The sequence below is a fragment of the Musca domestica genome, unplaced genomic scaffold (assembly GCF_030504385.1).
Source record: "Musca domestica strain aabys unplaced genomic scaffold, Musca_domestica.polishedcontigs.V.1.1 4, whole genome shotgun sequence".
In the NCBI taxonomy this organism is placed as follows: domain Eukaryota; kingdom Metazoa; phylum Arthropoda; class Insecta; order Diptera; family Muscidae; genus Musca; species Musca domestica.
The window spans coordinates 18025557-18048635 of NW_026712328.1; the positions used below are offsets into that span (position 1 = coordinate 18025557).

The 23079-nt window shown below is 34.4% G+C and overlaps 1 protein-coding gene across 2 annotated transcripts in view; it reads left to right on the top strand.

The window, feature by feature from the left end:
- LOC101893689 (RYamide receptor) overlaps nt 1-23079 on the top strand; it is a 449765-nt gene that overhangs the window by 419309 nt on the left and 7377 nt on the right. For both annotated transcript variants that reach the window (XM_059126931.1, XM_005180108.4), the window contains 2 exons: nt 20174-20242; nt 22352-22586. In XM_059126931.1, coding sequence (XP_058982914.1) covers nt 20174-20242; nt 22352-22586 — 304 coding nt within the window. The remainder of the gene's footprint in view (nt 1-20173; nt 20243-22351; nt 22587-23079) is intronic.

Here is a 23079-nt window from a genome sequence, read left to right on the forward strand (position 1 = left end):
GCTATTCACATGCCCAACGATCCAGTGGAAGTTCCAGGCAACACCCCCACGTAGTCGTTTTATTATTAAATTGAGTAGTAGTTATGCATACATAGTATTGGCCTTATTTTTTTTTAATCCTAAATTTAGGTCAGATCTTAGATTTTCAAAACTGCACACATTCGCACGCACATCTTATAAATATGTACATCTGGTATATCCGGATATAGATACATGTATAAATGCGTTAAGCAATGCATTGCAAATATTTGTATTCCAGACCATACTACCAGTTAGGTTAACGGACCTGCCCTAATCTACGCTGATGTTTGTTTCATCAATTAAGTCGGCTTAATTAAAAATTCGTTTAACGGTCGGCTGAATGGAATTCCTAATGTCTATTTGTGATTGCTTCCTCACTTTACGGGTTACGGTGTTTATTTTTCATTTTTCTGTTTCAACAAGACATTAAACGTTTCTGCTTGCCTCCATTATGGCCTGCCAAAAGTGATAAAGTTTGTGTGAATAATTTCATTTGTTACAGCTTGATTTTCTCCGCTGGAGTGATTGAGGGCCCAAACAAAGTGTTAACAACACAAAGTGAAAAATTAATGAAAATCTTGTGATAGTGATGGCAATGTGGTTGTTGACATTTTGGCTTGAAGCATTTTCGTTGTGTCATTTCAATAATTGTAATTGAAGTATTCAAATGGATGGATGGCCAAAGGAAAAATGTGGACGTTTGTGCGCTAATTTAAAATTCTAATGAATACGCGTAACACCTGAAAAGCATAGGCTCAATACAACGAGGGGGGCTGCCCTGTTCAGTTTTTGGGCTTTACAATATCAAATGGTGTCCATGTCGTTGATGTCTTGTGACTAAAAGCAAACGTCAAGTTTGTAATTAAATGTTAAGTGCGTCATAATCGCCATTCAAAAGTCATTAAGGATCTCGTTAAAATGCCGTTAAAATGATGGAAATGTTATAGGCCTTTGTTTTGAAATAGCTTTCTTTTTAAAGAGTATTGCTTTTCATTTGTCACGAGAGCTGACTTTGCTTTCAGTTTTCTTTTTTCAAATTCCGAGGTGTGTTTATGTCAACGGAATTAATTAGCATATTTGAATGAAAAATAATTCTGAAGATATTGACGCTTAATTGTATAATTAACATTGTTATAAATAACAATTCATGTGAAAGTGGTTGGACGAAGTTGAAGCTAGGAGGAACAAACAAGTACAGAACTTGCAGCTGAAAAACTAATTATACTAATTTATGTTTGAATAGACCAATGGAAAAGTTCAGACACATGCGGAGGAAACCTTTAAAAAACTTAATACCCGATACCACGGTGACTGGGTTTGATTCTTCTGTATATATCCTTAAATAATGTCCAAATGTGCTAGAGGGGAAGACGAGTATAATGTTGCCACCCAGACTTTTGTTACAAAGCACTTCAGTACAAAACGTTTCTTTTGTGAAGACAATAATGTATTTGAAGAAAACAAAAAAATATATATATACATATATTTTTCGAAATATAATGTCAAACTCCGATGTTTGTTTGTAAGAAGATTGTGTACTACATCCTATGACGGAAAATTGCTCAAGTGATTCCACGTCATCATAAAGCTCACATATTACGATATATTCATATCCCTATATTCGTATGGAGCATCCAATTTCGTTGACACTTGGCTCATCGTCTTTTTTTTATAAATGACTAGGATAGTTAAAATATTACAAATTTCTCTCCAACCCTGTATAATTAATTACGCTTTCTCTTAGATATATAATATTTTTATCCTACACCACTCTGTGGTACAGGTTTTCGATCGATCTTTTTATACAATCCACCAATTGCAACGAATTTAGCAATTTTCAAAGAAATAAAAATCGTTAAAAATTCCATTAAACCCTTAAAAAACCTAATGTAGCCCTTATATTAGGGTCTATACGATGACGTGGAACTGCATAGGCAATTTTGTCAGAAACCATTACAATATTCAAATGCGAAACTTGAATAAAAAATCGGTGAATAATGTAGCTAAAAGCATCAAAATTCCGAATATAGGAAGGTACCGTTATATTGAGCTATACGAAGACGTGGACCTGTATAGACAATTTTCTGTCATAGGCTATAGTATCCATTACGAACTTCAAACACCAAATTTGAAACAATTCCGGTGAATTTTGTACCAATTTATGGAGGCTATATCAAAAAGTGGACCTACATCACCCATTTTGAATACCAAAAGTCCTGTAGACATAATACATATTTGAGTAAAATTTTATCAATCTACTTCATTTCATTCGAAAGCTAGAGTGATTTCCACAGACGGATAGACGGACAAACGGACGGACATCGCTAAATCGACATGGAATTTTAAGCTAATCAAGAATTTATATACTTTGTGGGGTCTAAAATGTATATTTCGAGTTGTTACAAACGGAATGACAAACTTAATATACCCTCCATACTATGATGGAGAGTATAAAAACTGAACCGGTGACTATTTATGTGGATAGTCAATTGGCTCTTAAAGTTATTGAATCTTCTATAGTTAATATGAGACGATCTAAAAATTTGTATCTAGATCTATCAAAGGAAAGACTACGAGCTATGGGGGAACATTCGGCCCTTGACCTCAGTGCATTCGACACGGTTTTTTTTTTTATCATTTATAATTTCGCAAAACGGCTTTACTGGATTTGGTGCCCAAGTTAAAACACAACTCATTCCATGCTTTTTATCCATTCTTAATTGTAACTACTTATCCTCTTAACTAACCACGTCCAAATATCAATACCTTTAAACATTGAAATATAGTTTATATATGTTGGTTTCATGTGTTTTCCATTTTAAGCCACAAGGTTTTTTGTTATTTCATTACTGATTTATAGTCTTGCGAATTCTTACAAATTGTAGTGTTAACAGGAGATAGTGGAGTGGGTCGACTTTACCAATCGTCGTTATAGTGGGGTCAATACGACATGGACCTACATAGGCTTTGTTTTGTTTGTTATAAGCCATTACCATGTTCAAATTCGCAAATTGAAATAAACGGTAAATAATGTAGCTAAAATCATCAAAATACCGTATATGGGGACGTACCGTTATATCGGAGCTATACGAAGACTTGGACCTGCATAGACAATTTTCAGTCACAGACTGCAGTTCCCATTACGAACTCTAAATACGTAATTTGAAACTAATCCCGTGAGTAATGTAACGAACTTAACCTGTCTACTGGCAAAATATACATGTGTGCAAAATTTTAGCCTTCTATCTCAATTCGTTCGAAAGAAATCGCTGGAGGGTATAAAAAATACGTCGAAAAATACCGCTCAAACCAAAGCCGTTATTTAGGAGCTTAACAAAACATGGTCCCGCATAAGTAATTTTTTGTAACGAGATTTAAAACAATTCCGGCAAAAAATATCGTTTCAAACTTGGAACACTTCTGGTGAATAATGTTGCTAATATAGTCAAAATAAAGAATAACAGGTGTTGCCGTTATATGGAGGACATACGACATCGTGGATCTATAAAGGCAATACTCTTTCAGGGGGTAAAGTATGCAGAAGGAACTCCTTGTGTGGATTTTCAGTCAATTCCATTGGAAAATTTGGCTGGAATCATCGAAATACTGAATATCGGGAGGTACCGTTATATGGAGGATATAATACATCGTGGACCTATATAGACAATACTCTTTCAGAGCGTAACGTACTAACCAAAAACTCTTTATGTAGAATTATAAACAATTTCATTGAAAAATGTGGCCAAATTATCAAAATACCGAATATATGGGGGTACCGTTATAGAGGGGCTATACGATATCGTGAACCGATATAGCCCATCTTCGAACTTGATCTGCCTGCACAAAAAAGACTGATCTGTACAAAATTTTAATTTCCTATCTTTATTTATTTTGACTCTAGCGTGATTATAACAGATGGACGGACTAACAGGGCTAAATCATCTTTGAATTTTACGCTGATCAAGAATATAAATATCGGGGGTACCGTTATATGGGGGCTATACGATATTGTGGACCTATTTACACAATTCTCTTCTAGGGGATAAAGTACTCAGAAGGAACCCATTGTGGCAAAATTCATCAAAATACCGAATTTCGTGATGGTGGGGGAGAGGTTACCGTTATATGGGGGCTATACGATATAGTGGACCTATATAGATAATTCTCTTTTAGGGGGTAAAGTACTGACACAGAACTCCTGGTGTAGAATTTCGAACCATTCCATTGAAAGATGTGGCTATTATAAAAAGATCGAAATTCGGAGGAACCGTTATATGGGGTTATATAATATAGTGGACCGATATTGGCCATTTTTGAACTTGACCTGCATGCACACAATAAACTGATCTGTGCAAACAATTTAGCTTCCTATATTTATTCATTTTGACTGTAGCGTGATTACAATAGACTGTCGGAATGAATTTTACGCTGATCAAGAATATATATACTTTATTAGTTCTAAAATTATTATTTTGATGAGTTACAAACGGAATGACGAACTTAATATACCCTCCATACTATATATGGTTGAGGTTATAAAAATGAAAAAAATACAAATTCTGCACTAAACAAAAATTTGATTTCGGAATTGGTATCTGCTTAAAAATAGATCTACTCCTCAAAATTATATTTTCTACGCATGTTTTTTGGTCTACTTGATCCTTAAAATAATGTCATGTAATCATTCATAAAAATTTCGTATCAATTAAGCTATATATTTACATCATCCGTCGTAGTAATGGTAACCCAAAATAATATTACGATATACAGGGCGAGATAAAATAAACTACAACAAAGTCAAACGCATTTCATGGCGCATAAAATTTTAGAATAAGTTTAGATTTGTTCGAATTGGTCATCTGTGGCACGAATTGTGGCCTTCAAACGGCCAATGAAACCGTCACATACTGCCAGAATGTTGCGAGGAACTTCATTTTGTAACCATTCTTGGGTGGCGCGTATTGAGTGCGATGGTGTTGAATACGGTTGGAATATCCAAGGTATGTGGCCAAATTGTTTGCGTGCCCAAGGCCTTAATACGCCCTCCAGAATATTTTCGCGATAATATTCGGCATTTATTCTGATGCCACGGTTGATTAATACGACGAATGTTTTCTCATCGGAGAAAACCAAATTCAGCAGTTCACCACTTTCGGCCAAGCGAAGCAACTCTTTAGCTCTTTTTAGTCTATTTTCTTTCTGTTGCGGTATAAGTTCTTGCAATGTTTGGAATTTCAATGGCTTTACTCCGAGCTCATTTTTCATTATTTGCTGAATGGAATATTGCGATATGTTCAGCTCACGAGGCATTTTTCGACCACTGCGACGCGGGTTTTGATCAAGTCGTTTCTTTACTTTTCGAAACATTTCTGCTGATGTTGCTTCCGTCCACTTCCTTGACGTCGGGCTACGCTACCAGTATCACGGTAACGAGCGATGGTACGAGACACAAAAGATTTGTTCACATTTATATGCTGGAGTGCTCTCACGATAGCCGATGACTGAATGTGTACGATATCTGTATGTAAAGGTCAGAAGTCTCTTTTCATGTATTTGTGCTTTCGTTTGAAAGTAACTTATGATATTATTCACACAAAAGATATTGTCCACTTCTTCTGCAAAATTGTCACAAACTTTTTGGGGTCAATCGAACATATAATATCCTCACAAGGTACTTTTGTAGTGTTTAATAATACCCGTTGAAAACAAACCTTTTGATTCTTATACGAAGTTTACAAGTTACGGACATGTCAATTTGATGTACTGTTCCAATTAATGTCATTTTATGCAAAACAAATATTTTATAATGCATGTAAAAGCATATACATATGCATTGGTTTTATCTGAACACTAAATAATTTGATCTTCTTCAAATAAAAACAAATATAGACAACGTACATTCACCTCTTGCGATTGACATGGGAAATTGTCATGGTCTCATCCACATCTGATGTAGAGCTAAATTTCCCCTACTCTAGCTATGGAACTTTTCTCTTTGGCATTATGAGATTCACCCCAAATTAAACAATTAGACATGCAACAAAAGTGTATTATTTTTGGCTACAGGCACAATGAGTCTACTTATTTTTGCTTTTATAACACTTTCTTGGGTATTAAATCCGTCGGTCTATCTACACACCGTCATCATCATCACCGTCAGCTATCACATCTAAGTAACTTGTTTATATGGAGGTTCATTCATACGTGCCAAAAACGAAACGTAGCACAATCGAGTCAACGCCAATTGAGTAAAGTACAACCAAGTTTTAGTTAACCGAATACAATATTGGAATAAAATAAATGAAAACACCAATGTTCAGAGTAATGTTGCTGGTGGCACTTTTACCGATGCGACTGGGGATATGAGGACGATGATATCATGCTGGGCATGCGACTCCATCAGTGACTTAAGGCAAACGAATAAAAACAATGAGAAGTAATGATATTAGCTTTTTTCAATGGATGCCTGGTCTGATGTTCAGGTAACTTTAAAACACTAACCGCAAACATTTTATCAATGATTTCGATTAAAGATCTTAGTTTTAAATACTTCATTCCAAAAGAGAGACTATGATTTACGCTATGAATTTTCTTGTGTAGGTACTTAAAACTGATAAGAATACGAGTTTTCCGAAGACCAAGCATCAGTAAAACCATAATTAAGGAATTCTATGTCAATAATATAGATATATCGAGTATGTCGCTCCTAATTAGAAGTTACTTATTAGCCACTAACTTTTTGCAAAATTTGCACGCGAAATAACAAAGTACAATTCACAGATAAACTTTACTTGTAAATTTATTGAACATACCTATTATCTGTTAAGTTCAGTAGAGTGTTCTCAGTCAAATGGCTAAAGAAGGTATAAATCATTTGATACCGCCAAAACGTGTCTCATTGAAATAACGGTTTTAGGCCTTAGACCAAATCTCCTTTAGGGACCAAATACGTTTCAGGGCATTTGGAGTCGATCTAGGGGTGTCTGTCCCTATATCTGGCCGGTGCGCTCGATAACTCCCGAAGGGAGTATCCGATTTAATCCAAATTTGGTACATCGTCATATTTTTGTCAGACTTAGATCGAGTTCGAAGATTGGTGATATCGGTCCACTCCTTCTGGTATTTCTCCCACAAAACGTCAACATTTTCACAGAATAATTTACAGTATAGAACAAGAAAGATTCATCCAATTTAGTGCAATATTTGTGTTATTGCTATGTCTGGTGCGAAAATTGACAATATCGGTCCACTCCATCATGTGCATCCTCTACAAAGAGTCAAGATTTTGATTAATTATAATGTTTATAAAATGCAAAATAACCATCCGTTTATCTTCAAATTTCACAAATCCCAATATTTTTACTAACGCACAAAGGGATACACATTTTGAATGATCATGAAGCTCATATAACGCGAACTGAGCATCCGATTATTTTCAAACTAGGTACATCTCAATATTTCAATCAACGCATGATCAGGTGTGATGTTGGAGTTTGCCTAAAAACATCTTCTGTTACCTTCACCATAATGCGTCAACATTTTGAATAATTATATCTCTCATGAAATGCGAAATAAGCTTTCGATTCTCAATATTTTTACTAACGCAAGAGTTGGTGTGAAGATTGGAAAAATCGACCCGTTCCTTCTGGTATCTCCCCCACAAAGGGGTACACATTTTTAAATATAGAACGCGAAATGAGCATCCGATTATTTTCAAACTTGGTACATCTCAATATTTCTATCAATACAAGATCAGATGTGATGATGGAATATGGACCACTCCTTCTGCTACCTCCCCCATAACGGGTCAAAATTTTGAACAATTATACCTCTCATGAAATGCGAAATATACTCTAATTCTCTTCAAGTTTCACATATCCCAATATTTTTGCTAACACAAGTTCTGGTGTGAAAAATAATAGATATCAACCTACCCCTTCTGGTGCCTCCCCACAAAAGGCCACAATTTTAACTAATTATATTTTTCGTAACTTATGAATCAAGTCAGTGATTCTATTCAAACTTGGTATATCACAATATTTCTATTAACCAGACATTTGATGTCAATATGGGATTTATTGGCTCCTTCCTTTTCGTACCTCTCCCACAAAAGGTTCAAATCATGATTAACCATTGTTCCCAAAAATATTGGGATTTTTTCTAATTTGCACATCGAAATATATCAGTATTAGTTAAAGTGGAATAATTTGGTTCAAAATATCTGGACCTCACGCATACATCGACATTTTTGAAATATTACCACATATCTCATATAAATTGAATGTCGATGTAGGTCCACGTCTTCGTATAGCCCCCATATAACGGTACCCATCGATATTCGGTATTTTGATGATTTTAGAGACGTTATTTACCGGAACTATTTCAAATTTAGTATTTGAAGTTCGTAATGAATACTACAGCCTATGACAGAAAATTGTATGTGCAGGTCCACGTCTTCGTATAGCCCCCATATAACGGTACCCATCGATATTCGGTATTTGGATGATTTTAGAGACGTTATTTACCGGAACTATTTCAAATTTAGTATTTGAAGTTCGTAATGAATACTACAGTCTATGACAGAAAATTGTATGTGCAGGCCCACGTCTTCGTATAGCCCCCATATAACGGAACCCGCAATATTCGGAATTTTGATGATTTTAGCGACATTATTCACCGTAATTATTTCAAATGTTGTATTTGAAGTTCGTAATGGATACTACAGTCTGGACAGGTTCATTTATTACCCCCATGGCACCTCCCTATATTCGGTATTTTGATGATTTTAGCTACATTATAATTTTTTTCAAGTTTCGCATTTGAATATTGTAATTGCTTGTGACAAAAGTTGCCTATGCAGGTCCAAGTCGTCGTATAGACCCTAATATACGGCTACATTCGGTATTTTTAAGATTTTAACAGAATTTTTAACGGATTTTATTTTTTTGAAAATTTTTAAATTTGTACCAAATGGTGGAGGGTATTCAAAGTTCGGCCCGGCCGAACTTACAGCTTTTTTACTTGTTTTAACTGATAAGGATGTACATATACCGACAACACCGACTGATAGTTTTTAACTTGTTAACTTGCACCTGAATAGCCAAACGGAATGATAAAATTAACATGCATGCCAAAAAATGTTAATGTTGAAAAATAAAACCTGAGAGGAGTTTTAAAATCTCAGTTCAATGCTGAGACAATATACGAATGTGGGATAATTGTCTTATCAACCCAAAACGTAACAGAAGACAAAGAAGCGCATCATAATGCGCTACCATGTCTAACATATAATGGCTATGAAGTGCGACTGATACAGATACGGAGCGAACACATGATGCCATGTTTAAATAACATCAATTAAAGTTGCTGGAGGCGAGTCGGGGCATTTAGCAGCATTATTAGCAACGCTTTAGGTGTTGGCGTTAGCCTCGCAAAATATTCAATTCACATGAGAGCACCAACAATTAGCCATAAAATCTTGTTAAACATAAATATAAAACAATGTGTGGATCAATTATTTAATTAAATAGTTGAGAATCGAACAAAAACTACATGCTCTTTGACAAACATTTATTGAAACACAAACAACAAATGTACACGTTATAATTCAATGGTACAGGACACAATTATTTGCAAAATAAATTTAATATTTTTTGAATTGAAAACCATTAGACAAACATTGACTTATTGTCAAAAAAAAAAAAAAAACTGCAGGTCATTTACAATATGAATTCTTTCGATTTTTTACAACCGATTTTTTCATGCTTCGTTGAAACAACCTTTTAAATCCTTTTTGATTGCAATTTACAGAACATTGTCAATATTATATCTATCATTCAGCTTGCAATAAATTAATTAAAAAATTGTGAGTTTCATCATCAGCATCGCATGCGGGATGCCTAGAATTTTTTCCTTGTCGACTTCCTGTGTGATATTGTGTTCTCTATTTATGCTGTGGTTCACGTTCCATATGGTCGCCATGGATGTTGGTTACCACTCAGTGCTCCATAATTGTTGTCATTATTCATGGCAAAGAATGGACAACAAATTTGCCAATAAATGCAAACATTCTCATTGGTCATTCTTATTGTACGGTTATTGAATTCAGTGTCGTTCCATGTCCTCTGTTGGCTGAATGATATATACATGTGTTGGCTGTCCATTGCATGTATGACCACACAGTGTGACTGTTTTTAACCCTTTTGAATTCGGAATTGTTTGGGTACATGGTATATGTGGATACATATTTCACATGTGATGATGATATGTTTAGATATTTTGCAAGAATATCAAGCTTAACTTTGTTGCCTCAGTGAAGTTGTGAAATACTTTATACACCTACAATTTTTTAACTGCATTTACACAATGCTGAAAATAAGTATGTTGGCGTATATGAAAATAATTCTCAATGACATAAAAACTTTTAAGATTAGCACGTTATCATCGAAGTAGTTAAGTATGCATTAAGAGAGACATGTGACGCAGGCTATAGTCGATATTATATTGTTTTGCACATAGCACAGATTTGGTCATTTTAACTAGGCAGCGAAACTTGCTCACGAGCAGGATTGCTCGAAGATTGGGAGTTTTTTACGGAGTCTACTCTTCACTCTTTTGTTTTGTGTGGGTGCACTCCCGAGTCACTCCCGTTTGACAAATCAGAGTGGGAACAGAATAGCTCAAAATAGAGCAAGAGTTTTCTCTAAGAGTATAAATGAGTGGAGTAAAATATTTTGCTTTCTGATTTGTGTCTGCGTGTGTGGTTAACAGCAAACAGATTTTGATGTTGATGCGTATTCTAGAAGAGGGGCAAGTGGGGTACACTAAAAAAGGTGCTCGGCAAGAATTCTGAAAGAATTTTGCTCCCACACAAAAACGAAAGATTCAAACTGCCAGAATCAACCAAATGACCCTTGCACATGGGAAAAACGCAAGTGTTTTCCATTTCAGTATTTATGTTACTCTGATGTTTAATATCAAAACTTTTTAGAAATATAACGTGATTTGTTTTCTCTAATTATGGAACCAATTAGTAGATAGACAATATTCGGGTTGTTATCGGTTCAGAGGTAGTGGCCAGTTTGAACGAGTTCGGGATGCTAACGGCTCAGAAGCAATCGGGTTAATTCATATCGACTTTAAAGAATTCGATTTTTTGCGACTTCGACGTCAATTGCATTTAACTCGAGAGTGTTACGCTTAATTGTTCTCGGCCCCTAAGGTAATACTGTGGTTTGCTCTCGTATTCGAGTTGTTGTTGAATCTGAGGTACCTGTATGAATTGCTGTTACCTCGAGATTGTTCGACTCGGAAGTATTCCTTTATTTTTCTCTAAATATTCAATATCGGATCTGAATTCGGGTTGTTGTCGGCTCGGAGGTGATCGAATAAATTGCTCTAAAGACAGAAGTATTCGATTGAATTACCCTCAGCACGGAAATAATCCAGTGGAGAGTTTAATTGTTTTCGAATCGAGAGTAATCGGCTAAATTACTATTAGCTCGGAAGTAGAGTTGTATAGTATACGATCGAAGTAGTTGAATGGAACGATTCACCTAAAAGAGCATTTGAACTAAGTCTGTCATCATAGTTCGTTCTAGCTCTCTGAACTAAGATCAGTTATTGAACGTGTTCGAATCTAGTTCAGCAATTCTTCCTTTTGTAAGGTGACGCCATACTCTGCACCAAGTGTTTTTGTTATGATAGGAAAAATTAAATCGAACAAGTTAAAAAACAGTAAGTTCGGTTGTGCCGAACTTTGAATACCCACCACCATTTGGACCGAATCTGGAAATTTTCAAAAAATAAAATCCTTAAAATATTCTGTTAAAAATTTTAAAATACTGAATACAGCGTTTATATTGTGGTCTACACGACGTGGACCTACATAGACATCGTTTGTCATAAGCCATTACCATATTCAAATTCGGAACTTGAAATAAACGGTGAATAGTGTAGCTAAAATCTTCAAAATATCGTATATAGGAAGGTATCGTTAGATCGGAGCTGTGCAAAGACCTGGACCAGCATAGATAATTTTTTGTTATAGGCTGTAGTATCCATTACGAACTTTAAATACGACATCTCAAACAATTTCGGTGGGTAATGTACCTAAACTCATCAAAATACCGAATATAGGGAGGTACTAATATATGGGTCCTATACGAAGACCTGGACGAACTCTTAGTACATAACTTGAAATAATTCTGGTTAATAATCCATCAAAATACCGAATATTGGGAGGTACCGTTATATGGGGGCTATACGAAGACGTGGACCAGCACAGGCAATTATCTGTCATAGGCTGTAGTTTAAATACCAAATTTGAAACAATTCCAGTGAATAATAATAGCACGAACTTAACCTGCCTACTGGAAAAATAAATATGAGTGCAAAATTTTAGCATCCTATCTCAATTTGGTGGAAAGATAGCGTGATTACAACAGACAGACAGACATACAGACGGGCATCGTTAAATCGACTTAAAATTTTGCGCTGATCAAGTATATGTTATACTTTGTTGGGTCTGACATGAGTATTTCGAGGAGTTACAAACGGAATGGCAAAGTTAATATACCCTCCATAGTATGGTAGAGGGTATAAAAATGAGCTTTCAAACTTTCATTAAAATCTTAATTCTCTCGTTTATCTTTAAAAATGTGAACCAGATTCACAAACTAGTTCGGTAAAGTGATAGCGTACTCGGTGAAATTAACCAGATTGTTTGAATCTACACTTGGAGCGTGCTAAACTTGCTAGGACCACAATAAACGCAGAAGACATTCTAACATCGGGGACCTTGATAAGCGTAGGAAGTTCACCAAGAACGCGCTGCTACACCCACAAGTGTTATTACAAGCATGTTTAGAACAGGGTGCTTGTAAAAAAGGGGGAAAATGTTTAGTACCAATTACCGAATCTGCTGATTTGCAACAGGTCTATTGCACTAGTACTTGATTGCAATTCGAAGACTTCGGTGATGAAAACCATATTTTTATAACCCCTTGCATAATTTCGAGTATAGCTTCGAAAGGGTTAAATATCAAATTGATTGAAATGTATTGGCAATAATTTAGTATTCTGTTTATCTAGAAATGCATAGCGTGTTCTACCGAAATATGTTTTAACACTATAAATATTTTCAGTACTATGTGGACGAATATTTTCATATGAATATATGTTTATTTGTATGGAAAATAAAAAGCATAGTATGTATGTATGTGTAATGTTTAAATTATATCTGTGTGTGTTCAACCAATATTGACAAAAGTTTTTGATTATTAGTTAAAAGCAGAACAAAATGATATTCAACAAATATATCAATGAAAATTGAGAAATGGATGTGGAGTCTAATAAAGAGGATTGCGACAAGTTTTAGTTAGAAAACTGTCATTGAATAATTGACTGTTTTAGCAACTTCTTTATATATACAAATACGTTTGTTAAATAAATTTAAAATAATTTCCGATATTTGATCTATATGGATATATGAGGACCATCGGTTAGAAATAGAACTAAGTTTTGCAAAAATATCAATCTTAAAGCTGGGGGATGTTTGGAAATCTGGACTTTAAGATTATTAAATGTACTAGCAGAAAGTGTAGAAATATTGGGAGAGTTTGGGAAGTTTATATTTTTAGGGAACGTATTACAGAATATATGGAGGTATCGTCATATTGGGGCTATACGAAGACGTAGACCTGCACAGACAATTTTCTGTCATAGGCAGTAGTATCCGTTAAGAACTTCAAATACCAAATTTGAAACAATTCTGGTGAATTATATCGCTAAAATCATCAAAATACCTAATATCTGGAGCCACCATTATATGGGGGTTATAAGAAGACTGGACCTGCACAGACAATTATCTGACTTAGGCTGTAGTATCCATTACGAACTTCAAATACCAAATTCGAAGCAATTCCGGTGAATAATGTCGTTAAAATCGTCAAAATACCGAATATCGATGGGTACCGTTATATGGGTGTTATACAAAGACTGGACCTGCACAGACAATTTTCTGTCTTAGGCTGTAGTATCCATTTCGAACTTCAGATACCAAATTTGAAACGTTTCCGGTGAATAATGTCACTTAAATCACCAAAATACGTGGATCTACATGACCCATTTTCAAACCAAAAGTCCTGCAGACATAATACACATTTGAGTAAAATTTCATCAACCTACTTCATTTTGTTTGGAAGATAGAGTGATTTCCACAGACGGACGGACATCGCTAAATCGACATAGATTTTTATGCTGATCAAGATTTTATATACTTTGTGGGGTCTAAAATGTATATTTCGAGGTGTTACAAACGGAATGGCAAACTTAATATACCCTCCATTCTATGGTGGAGCGTATACAAATATATATCAGATCATACATATTTGGGAGCCGAGTTTCATCAATCGACAATTTTTGGTTAATTGTACAAAAATCCATACAATTTGGGCTGATATTACATATTTGGTGCACAGTAACAGTGAAATGGGATGAATATATTATTTACCTATATTCAAATCTGAACCGATCACTATAAAATTTGACAAAGGCATTGCTACGAAATCGGATGAAACATACATATTTGATCTATAGCTATATCTGAACCTATTTTCACTAAATTTGACATACTTTGAGTAGGCTCAATTTTGTCGCATGTACCAAGCTCGATCCTATTTTAAATTCGGTGCACAATAAAAGACAAATCGGTCGAATATATAGGAACTATCGGAGACCGACCGATTATCTCCAATTTCAATATGATTCATCATTTGACCAAACAAAAGATTTATGCAAAACTTCGTCTTGATCGGTCGACGTATACTTTGTTTACAAAAATACATAGACAGACAGATAGACGCACATCCATAAATCGACTCAGAAACGGATTCTATGAGATTTCTCAAAATTAACAATCGGTCCATGTCATTTCCTTCTCCATGTTAGAAACAAAGGCACAAAGACAGAATACCCTGACTACAGTGTGGTGTAGGGAATAGAAATTGAACAACATTGATATGAACTGAATGATAAGAGCTAGATCTTCGAAATTTTGCAAGAGGAAGACTCTTAGTACAGCGTGCAATGTACTTTTGAAAAGTACTAAAGGTACGAAATGGCAAACTATTATTTCTGAACGATCGAGTATACCCTTGGGAGAGATAAAGATGGATTATCATAAATACTATCTCTAAGATCGTTAGAAAATGTTACAACATTATTTAGAACGATCCTATAAATTTGAAATTATCTTTACTTCATGAGATGACAGAGTTTTTCGAAATGCATACTAACAAGGTATAGTACTTTTTTCCTCATTTTATGTGGAAAATTATTTTTCCCCCTTCTTTCCAGAGGAGAGTAGTTTCCGTAAATCTTTTAAAATCTAAGGAGGTTTTATTCAATAACAAAATTTGTTTCAGTAAAATTATAGTTTACTAGCTGGCCCGGTCCGCGTTGCCGGCCCGTAGTTTTTGTCTACTATGCATATTTGTCAAAGCAAAATAATTCACAAATATGACTGATATAAGAGTTCAAGTACTGGTCGATTAAAAGTGTTTGTAAATACCTGTACCCATATTTAAGCCGTCTATTAACCCTCAAGGACTATCGCCTGGGTGGAATCCACCCATAAAGCTGAATTTCTTAGAGAAGTTTATAATTTTTCATGAAAATCCTGACTAAATTATAATGTAATCCTCATTTAAATAGTTATTGATATAAAAAAGCATTATTTACAGCTTCTAGTATGGTAATTTTTACATAAAGCAGGTTTTTTGAAAGCCTTGGGTGGTTTACACCCTCGATAGTAATGGTGATCCAAAATTGTGGGTGTTTTACACCCACGATAGTTATCAGTATTGAAATATATCAGTATAAAATAGTATTATATTTTCTTTGGAATTGGTACACAAAAGGTACGGCAGTGGCAGATAATGAATGAAATAGTTATACAGTAAAGAGCGTAAGACACTTTACGCTCACCCCTCTCCTAAACTAAGAATGTGAGCCTACGAAATAAATCAAGAGCGACTGATGGCGCTTTATCAGATGTTGACTTGGTTCAAGAAGGAAATATTGATGATGAAAGCAGTGATGAGGAAATTATGAGCAATCATGACTCTGGTACTGAGCAAGAATTTGATAAAAATGAAGATAATGATGTAGTGCAATACATTGGGAAAGATGGAAGTATTTGGCAAAATGTTCCATTTCCAAAAACGCGAGCAACGGCTGAAAATATTTTCGCAAATGCTCCAAAAGTAACAGCTACGTCACAAAACGTAACTACCCCGTTTGAAAGTTGGGCAATTTTTTTTAATTTTGTGGACCTTGTTGTGGAAAAAGCAAACATTTACATCTTGAAGGTGCAAGTAAAATACAAAGATTTGAAAAATGCACGTTTAACACATAGAGATGAAATAAATGCTTTATTTGGATTGTTGTATATCGGTGGTCTACACAAGTCTTCACATGTAAACGTAAGAGATTTATGGGCGTCAGATGGTACTGGGTTAGAAATATTTATAGCCACCATGTAATTCAATCGATTCTTATTTCTAATGCGATGCATTCGTTTCGACGATGTTAACACCCGTATGAAGCGTCAAAATTTAGATAAACTAGCCCCAATACGAGAAATATTTGAAATGTTCAATCAGAATCGAAAAAGAAAAAAAACTTTTCCTGCGGTAGTTATATAACGGTTGATGAAAAATTGGAAGGCTTTCGTGGACGCTGCAGTTTTAGACAGCAAAGTATGGCATAAAAATATTTTCCGCGGTGGATTCAACAACATATTACACATCTAAATTGGAAATCTATTGCGGCCAACAACAACTGGGTCCATATAATTTATCAAATAAGGCAGAGGCAGTAGTAAGACGAATAACCCAACATCTCCAAAACTCGGGTCGAAATATAACGACTGACAATTGGTTTACGTCTTATAGTCTAGCAGAATACTTGTTGAAAAAAAACTACGCTTGTTGGAACCATGCGAAAGAATAAGCGTGTCTTACCCCCCTCATTTTCTCAACCCAAAAATCGGGAAGTTAAATCAACAATTTTTGGATTTAGAAAAAATTGACGATCTTATCGTACATTCCAAAACGGAATAAGTGTGTTTTGTTGCTCTCTACATTTCATAGAGATGGAAAAATACTGGATGGTCCAAAGTGTTTACCAGAGATTGTTGAATTTTACAATAAAACTAAAGGTGGAGTCGATACGACTAACCAGTTATGTGCTACATATAATGTTGCCAGAACTTCGAATCGCTGGCCTTTGGTGGTATTCTATTCGCTTATGAACTTGACTGCCATAAATACACGTATAGTTTTATTATGCACTAAAAATCCACCACTGAAATATAAAAAGCGATCAATTTTTATAAAAGATCTTGCATTCAGTCTCATTGCACCACAGAAAGAAAAGCGTAGCAAAATTAGCACATTATCAAATATCCTAAAATTAAGCTGTCAAAATTTGCGAAAAAGTTCTGTGCTACATTGACGAACAGCAGAACATATCTCCACCAGCCATAAGACTTAAACAATCCCGCTACCAGGTATGCGGTAATGCAAAGGATCGAAAAAACTAAGACGACATGCTGCAAATGTGAAATTTTTATTTGCAAAAGTCACACCAACCCTCTTTGTACGTACTGCTATGGACCAGCTTTGCAAGATACGAACTTAATCTATGACGATATGTTTACATGCTGTAATGAGTAACTTAAATTTGTAAGTATTTAGATCACGTTTAAGAAAAAAATTTACTTTATGCCAAAAAAAATTATAAAATAACTTTTTCTTTTATATATTCTCAGCTTTCCAAATTATTTCGTTAAAGGATCATGATGCAAAAACTCAAGAAGTTGAAGCTGATTTTGCAAAGTGCATTTTTAATTTTTTTATTTTTTTCTCTAATTGTTATATTCCTAACCAAATCATTAAATAAAATAAAATAAGTGAATTAAACATAGAATTTTGCTGTTTTTCAGTAGTTGGGTATTCATTCTTAAAAACAAATCAATTATTATATAAGTTTCGCTTGTCATTTGAGAAAACCAAATACTAACGTTGTATGGGTGGAAACCACCCATCTATAGTACAGACGTAAGTGAAATAGACGATAGTATTCGAGGGTTAAAAAGTATATATCAATCGTATCCCCATGTAAGGGATCAAATTAATTTTTAATATGGTAAAAATCGTAGCAAAATTTTCCAGTCAAATGAGCAGTAATTTGGAATTTACTGTATTTTGTACACCTCATAATTGTGGGCTGAATGATTTAAGAATAGCCAAAGTTAATTACTTTTTTAAACCCATTAACACCTTAGATTGTGCATTAAAGTCCTCATAAGTCCCCCTAACCATGTCGGTCTGTTTGTTTCGCGTGATTTAAATAAGTAAAAATAGTTTTATCCACCTCATAATTGAGGGCAGAATGATTTCAGAATAATCAAATATAATTACTATTTTACATCTATTACCGTAAGATGGGAATTAATTTTATTTTCCATTTAAATTGTAAGTTGTAGACCCCACAAAGTCCATATTTTTCATTATAGTATAATTCAATGACGTTTCAGCAAACATTCGGTCCCGTGCTACTTTCTTATATTTGTAGCTTGTTCATATTTTCACAATTTATTTCATATAGATGTACATCCCAAATCTATGTTCGCAACCAATATTCACTTAGGGGTTACAAATTCAATAGAATACAAAATTTTCTTTTCTGACCACACATAAGATGTGAAAATGGACTTGGGGATACTCCAATGTGGGGACTTTACTTAAATAAATTCCTATGTGGCAATTATTTGTATGGTGGTTCCCTACTTAGGCTGGCATAAATACTATTTTTTAGCCAAATCAATTGATGAATGTGGTCAAGACCAATATGGAAATTTCAAATTTTACGTGAAGTGGTTATCTACCCCTTAGAAACAAAGATGTCAAATAAGGGCCAAAAAATTAAAAAAGTGGCCAAGACTCCAAAAATATCTTAAATCAAACGATGGTTATATAAATATGAAATCGGGTTGTACCCTTATCAGTGAGATAAGATCGATATCATGACCTGCAAAAGTAATTTAAGGTATCATTCGCTCTACTATTTTGCACCCTTTATATTTGTTAATGTTGATGTCAGTTAACTTCCTATTTCGCACCTATTTAATTTTTTTGGTGAAAAATTCACAAAAAATCCACTGAATTCAATACGATAATACAAATTGGAAAAAATTGACAAAAGAAGAATAAGAAATTGAAAATTGTTCGCTGATTTTTTACAGCAAATGTTTAAAGATCCTTACTAAGTTTGTCAATAGAATTTATTATTTTGAAATTCAATCCCATTGAATTTTTTTTTCGATTTTATCCCGATTTGAGAGTTTTTGCAATGAGATATCTTTTTCGTGATTTTTTAGCGATTTTGAAAAAGTATTTATCTTTTAACTTTGGTGTGACCGCGTAAATTATGTCGATATCATCCATTCCGTTTCGCCACTCAAGAAATCAAGTCAATTAAATAAATTGGTATTAATATTCGAATTCAAAAATAAAATATAAAAAACACTGCAAATGTACATTAGAAAAAGGTAAGTCAAAATGGAAAATCATGCAAAATAAAACATTACTATTTTACATTTTATCACATTGTTACGCGATTTTATTGGATATTATCCTTTTCGGAGAGGACACAATTCCGAATTTGTATGAATCGTTAAAATCAGTCCAGCGGATCTTAAGTTATAAGCGTAGTAACTAACACAACTTACATTTACATTTATATATATATATATATATATATATATATATATATATATATATATATATATATATATATATATATATATATATATATAAGATTACGAACTGTAATTCCATTTAGAATCATAAATTAAATCCAACTTCATTGAAATTTAAGAGTACTATAATTTAAACATTTCCTTTTTGTTTTAATGAAATCACAACAGATGTTGTTTACTCGTTAAACAAAAAACAAAAATACTGACCTATCTACCGAAATGCAATTATTAATTATTTTCTTATATAAATTTCCAGAAATAAATGTATGTGACAGCCGATGGCATTCCTTACTGATGTTTGTATTTCGTGCTTCCTTATAATTTCAGATGATTAAAATGATGGTGACTGTGGTGATTGTCTTTACAATGTGTTGGCTACCGTTCAATATACTGTCCGTAAGTATTCCTCCCGAAGCATGTTTCCCAATGGCATACCTTAATATTTATTTACCTTTTTCACGTCTATAAATATTTGCAATGTGTATGCATTAGGGTGGGTTGTTGTTGTTGTGTGAGTAATCTTTTTTTAGTTTGGGGTTAGTCTGTTCAAATTAGAATGTTATTGAGGAAAGGTGTTTATGCCCAGCCTATGTTAATATACGTGAGCATATACATTTCAAGCCAAAAATTCGCCTAAACAGATAAACGAATTTAAATCCAAAGTTTCTTTAGACGAATTCCGTTTCAGGACATTTAGATTTGATATATCATGTTCCACATCTCTTTCGCTGACAGTGGAACATAAAAGCTACTGTATTCAATCAAATTTTTATTGAATTCCTAGATTCGCAATATCGGTCCAATCCTTCTGTTACCACCCCGAAAAAGCTCGAAATATTAAAAAAAATATATAAATATATATTTCAGTGAATACAGTATCCAATGGGGTTGTAACATCATACTGATATATATTTGTACGACACATCTAATATCTTTCACGAAAGAGGCCAAAATTATAAATAATCATAACTCTAGTTAGCCTATATTACGGATGCAGTTAAAGCTCTCGTGAAATACAACCCCATCTATTTCATCTTATCCGAGACATGAAACTGAACAGAACCTCTGCCAGACCGTAGCAAATAATTTCACTACATTTTACTATACTTGTCATCTAACTATGTACTATCAAACCATCAAGTGGTCAAGAAAGACATGACATGACATCAATGGCGTAGATCAAGAAAACATCATTATGTCGAAGAGACAGGAAGTCACACGAAAATATGGCGAGATCGTCAAAATCAAACGACTGAAATTTATATAAAATTCCATCATGCCAGACTGAGTTAACGGCATTGGTAATGTATTGGGAGGCGGTTAGGCTATTACCAACGAAGCTATTAGTACTCGTTAAGGCGTAGTTCGTGAAGGGGCAAGACCTAAAATCAACCGACAGTCCTATAAGATCCTCCTTTCATTGACGGCTCCACTAATCCTTGTCTGAATAAAAATTTCCAATAACTTTGCAAATTACGAGAGTAAGATAATAGGCGTCTGTTTCTCATTTTGAAGGAGAACTGAATCCGACTTAGTATAAGAACCATCATTATCTTCTTCCAAGCCTAGGAACCCTTATACTGTGAATTGTTATGTAGGACAGAACTACGTCTCCTGCTCTTTTCAACGCTACATCGGAAAGGATATAAGGATGTTTTGCCGGCCATTTGCTTAACGTTGTCATATGTTTTAGAACTGACCCTCGAGAACATTGGCCTTAATGATACATTAAAGGGTTGTGAGACTAGACGTCGCTGCGGATTCTCTGGAGCGCCAACATTTATCTCGAAAAGAATCGCCCTGTAGTCGTGCTGAAAATATTTTTACCTGCAAGTGCCCCATAAACCTAAATATTTACAAGTCAGTGGGTAAAATTTTTGAAAAGTGGGTGTATCGATACTTCATCTTAATTAGACAAGAAAATTAAAATGCGCAATATTCGAACCAAGTCCTCACTTTTATATTTTATTCGCAATAATCAAAAATTGTCTTTCTTTGTGGCAGAGTTACCAGAAAAAGTGGCCCATAAACTCTAAATCTTCACAAGTCAGTGGTTAAAAATTTTGAAGAGGATTATTAAGTGGGTGTATTGATACAGAATCTTAATTAGGCAATAAAATTAAATATTCGAACCAGGTCGTCAGTTCTATATTTTATTCGTAATGAAAGAATTGTCATTCTTTGTGGCAGAGTTACCAGAAAAAGTGGATCGTTATTGCACCTCTTTACAAAAATTTTCAGCCAAATTTAACACCGTTTTATGTGGCATTCCCATAACTATGTGATTCCAAAATATCTTTACTTCATAGATTTTGCAAATATAACTTACCAGCAGTCAAATTACTCTAATATACACACATACCCACCTTATGTTTATACAAGAGTTCAATAATATTAAATAACAATTATTTTAATCACGTGTTGCTTTCTGTTTTCATAGCAACCTCTCGTTTTCTCTCATTGCCTCTTTTTTTCTTTTTCGTTTCTTTCTTTCTTTATTTGCAGCTACTTTTAAATGACGAAGAGGTTCGAAGTTGGGGAGCATTACCGTACGCCTGGTTCGCTGTTCATTGGCTGGCGATGTCACACAGTTGCTATAATCCCATCATTTACTGCTACATGAATGCCCGTTTCCGCGGTGGTTTCCTGCAGATAATTTACCGGGTACCCGGTCTGCGGCGTTGCTGCTGTCTGCGACGATATTTACACACGCGTGGCGATCGTAGCTATGAGACCACTGGTGAGATGACCTTCAAATTCAATCGTCATAGTGGTGGAGGTCTTATCAGGAAACCTAAAATACGAATTAGGTGCCACCATAATTTCTTTGGCAACTTTCACTGTCTATTTTCCTTGTACAATTATACAAGTAGTGATTTCTAAGTTGTAGTTGTTGTTAATGTGTTTTATTTTCCAATTACATATTTCCCTTTTCAATGTTGCATGCCGCCAAACATTGTTGCATGTTCAGTCTCATACAAAGTCGTACATGCACGTTGTTTTGGTCATACCACACACCCTCTTATTTCGAAAATCCCTTAAAGTATGCACATATTTGATATGTTAATTTAATAATAAATGCACTGGAAGAAATTTGTATATGTGTATGTATGTTCGTTATGTTCAATTCGACACTGTACATTTAAAGATTTTTTTAAATGATTCCATCAGTGGATCTTTGTTGGTTCACACATTTGTAATCATTCATGATTTTGTAAACAATGCAAGATATT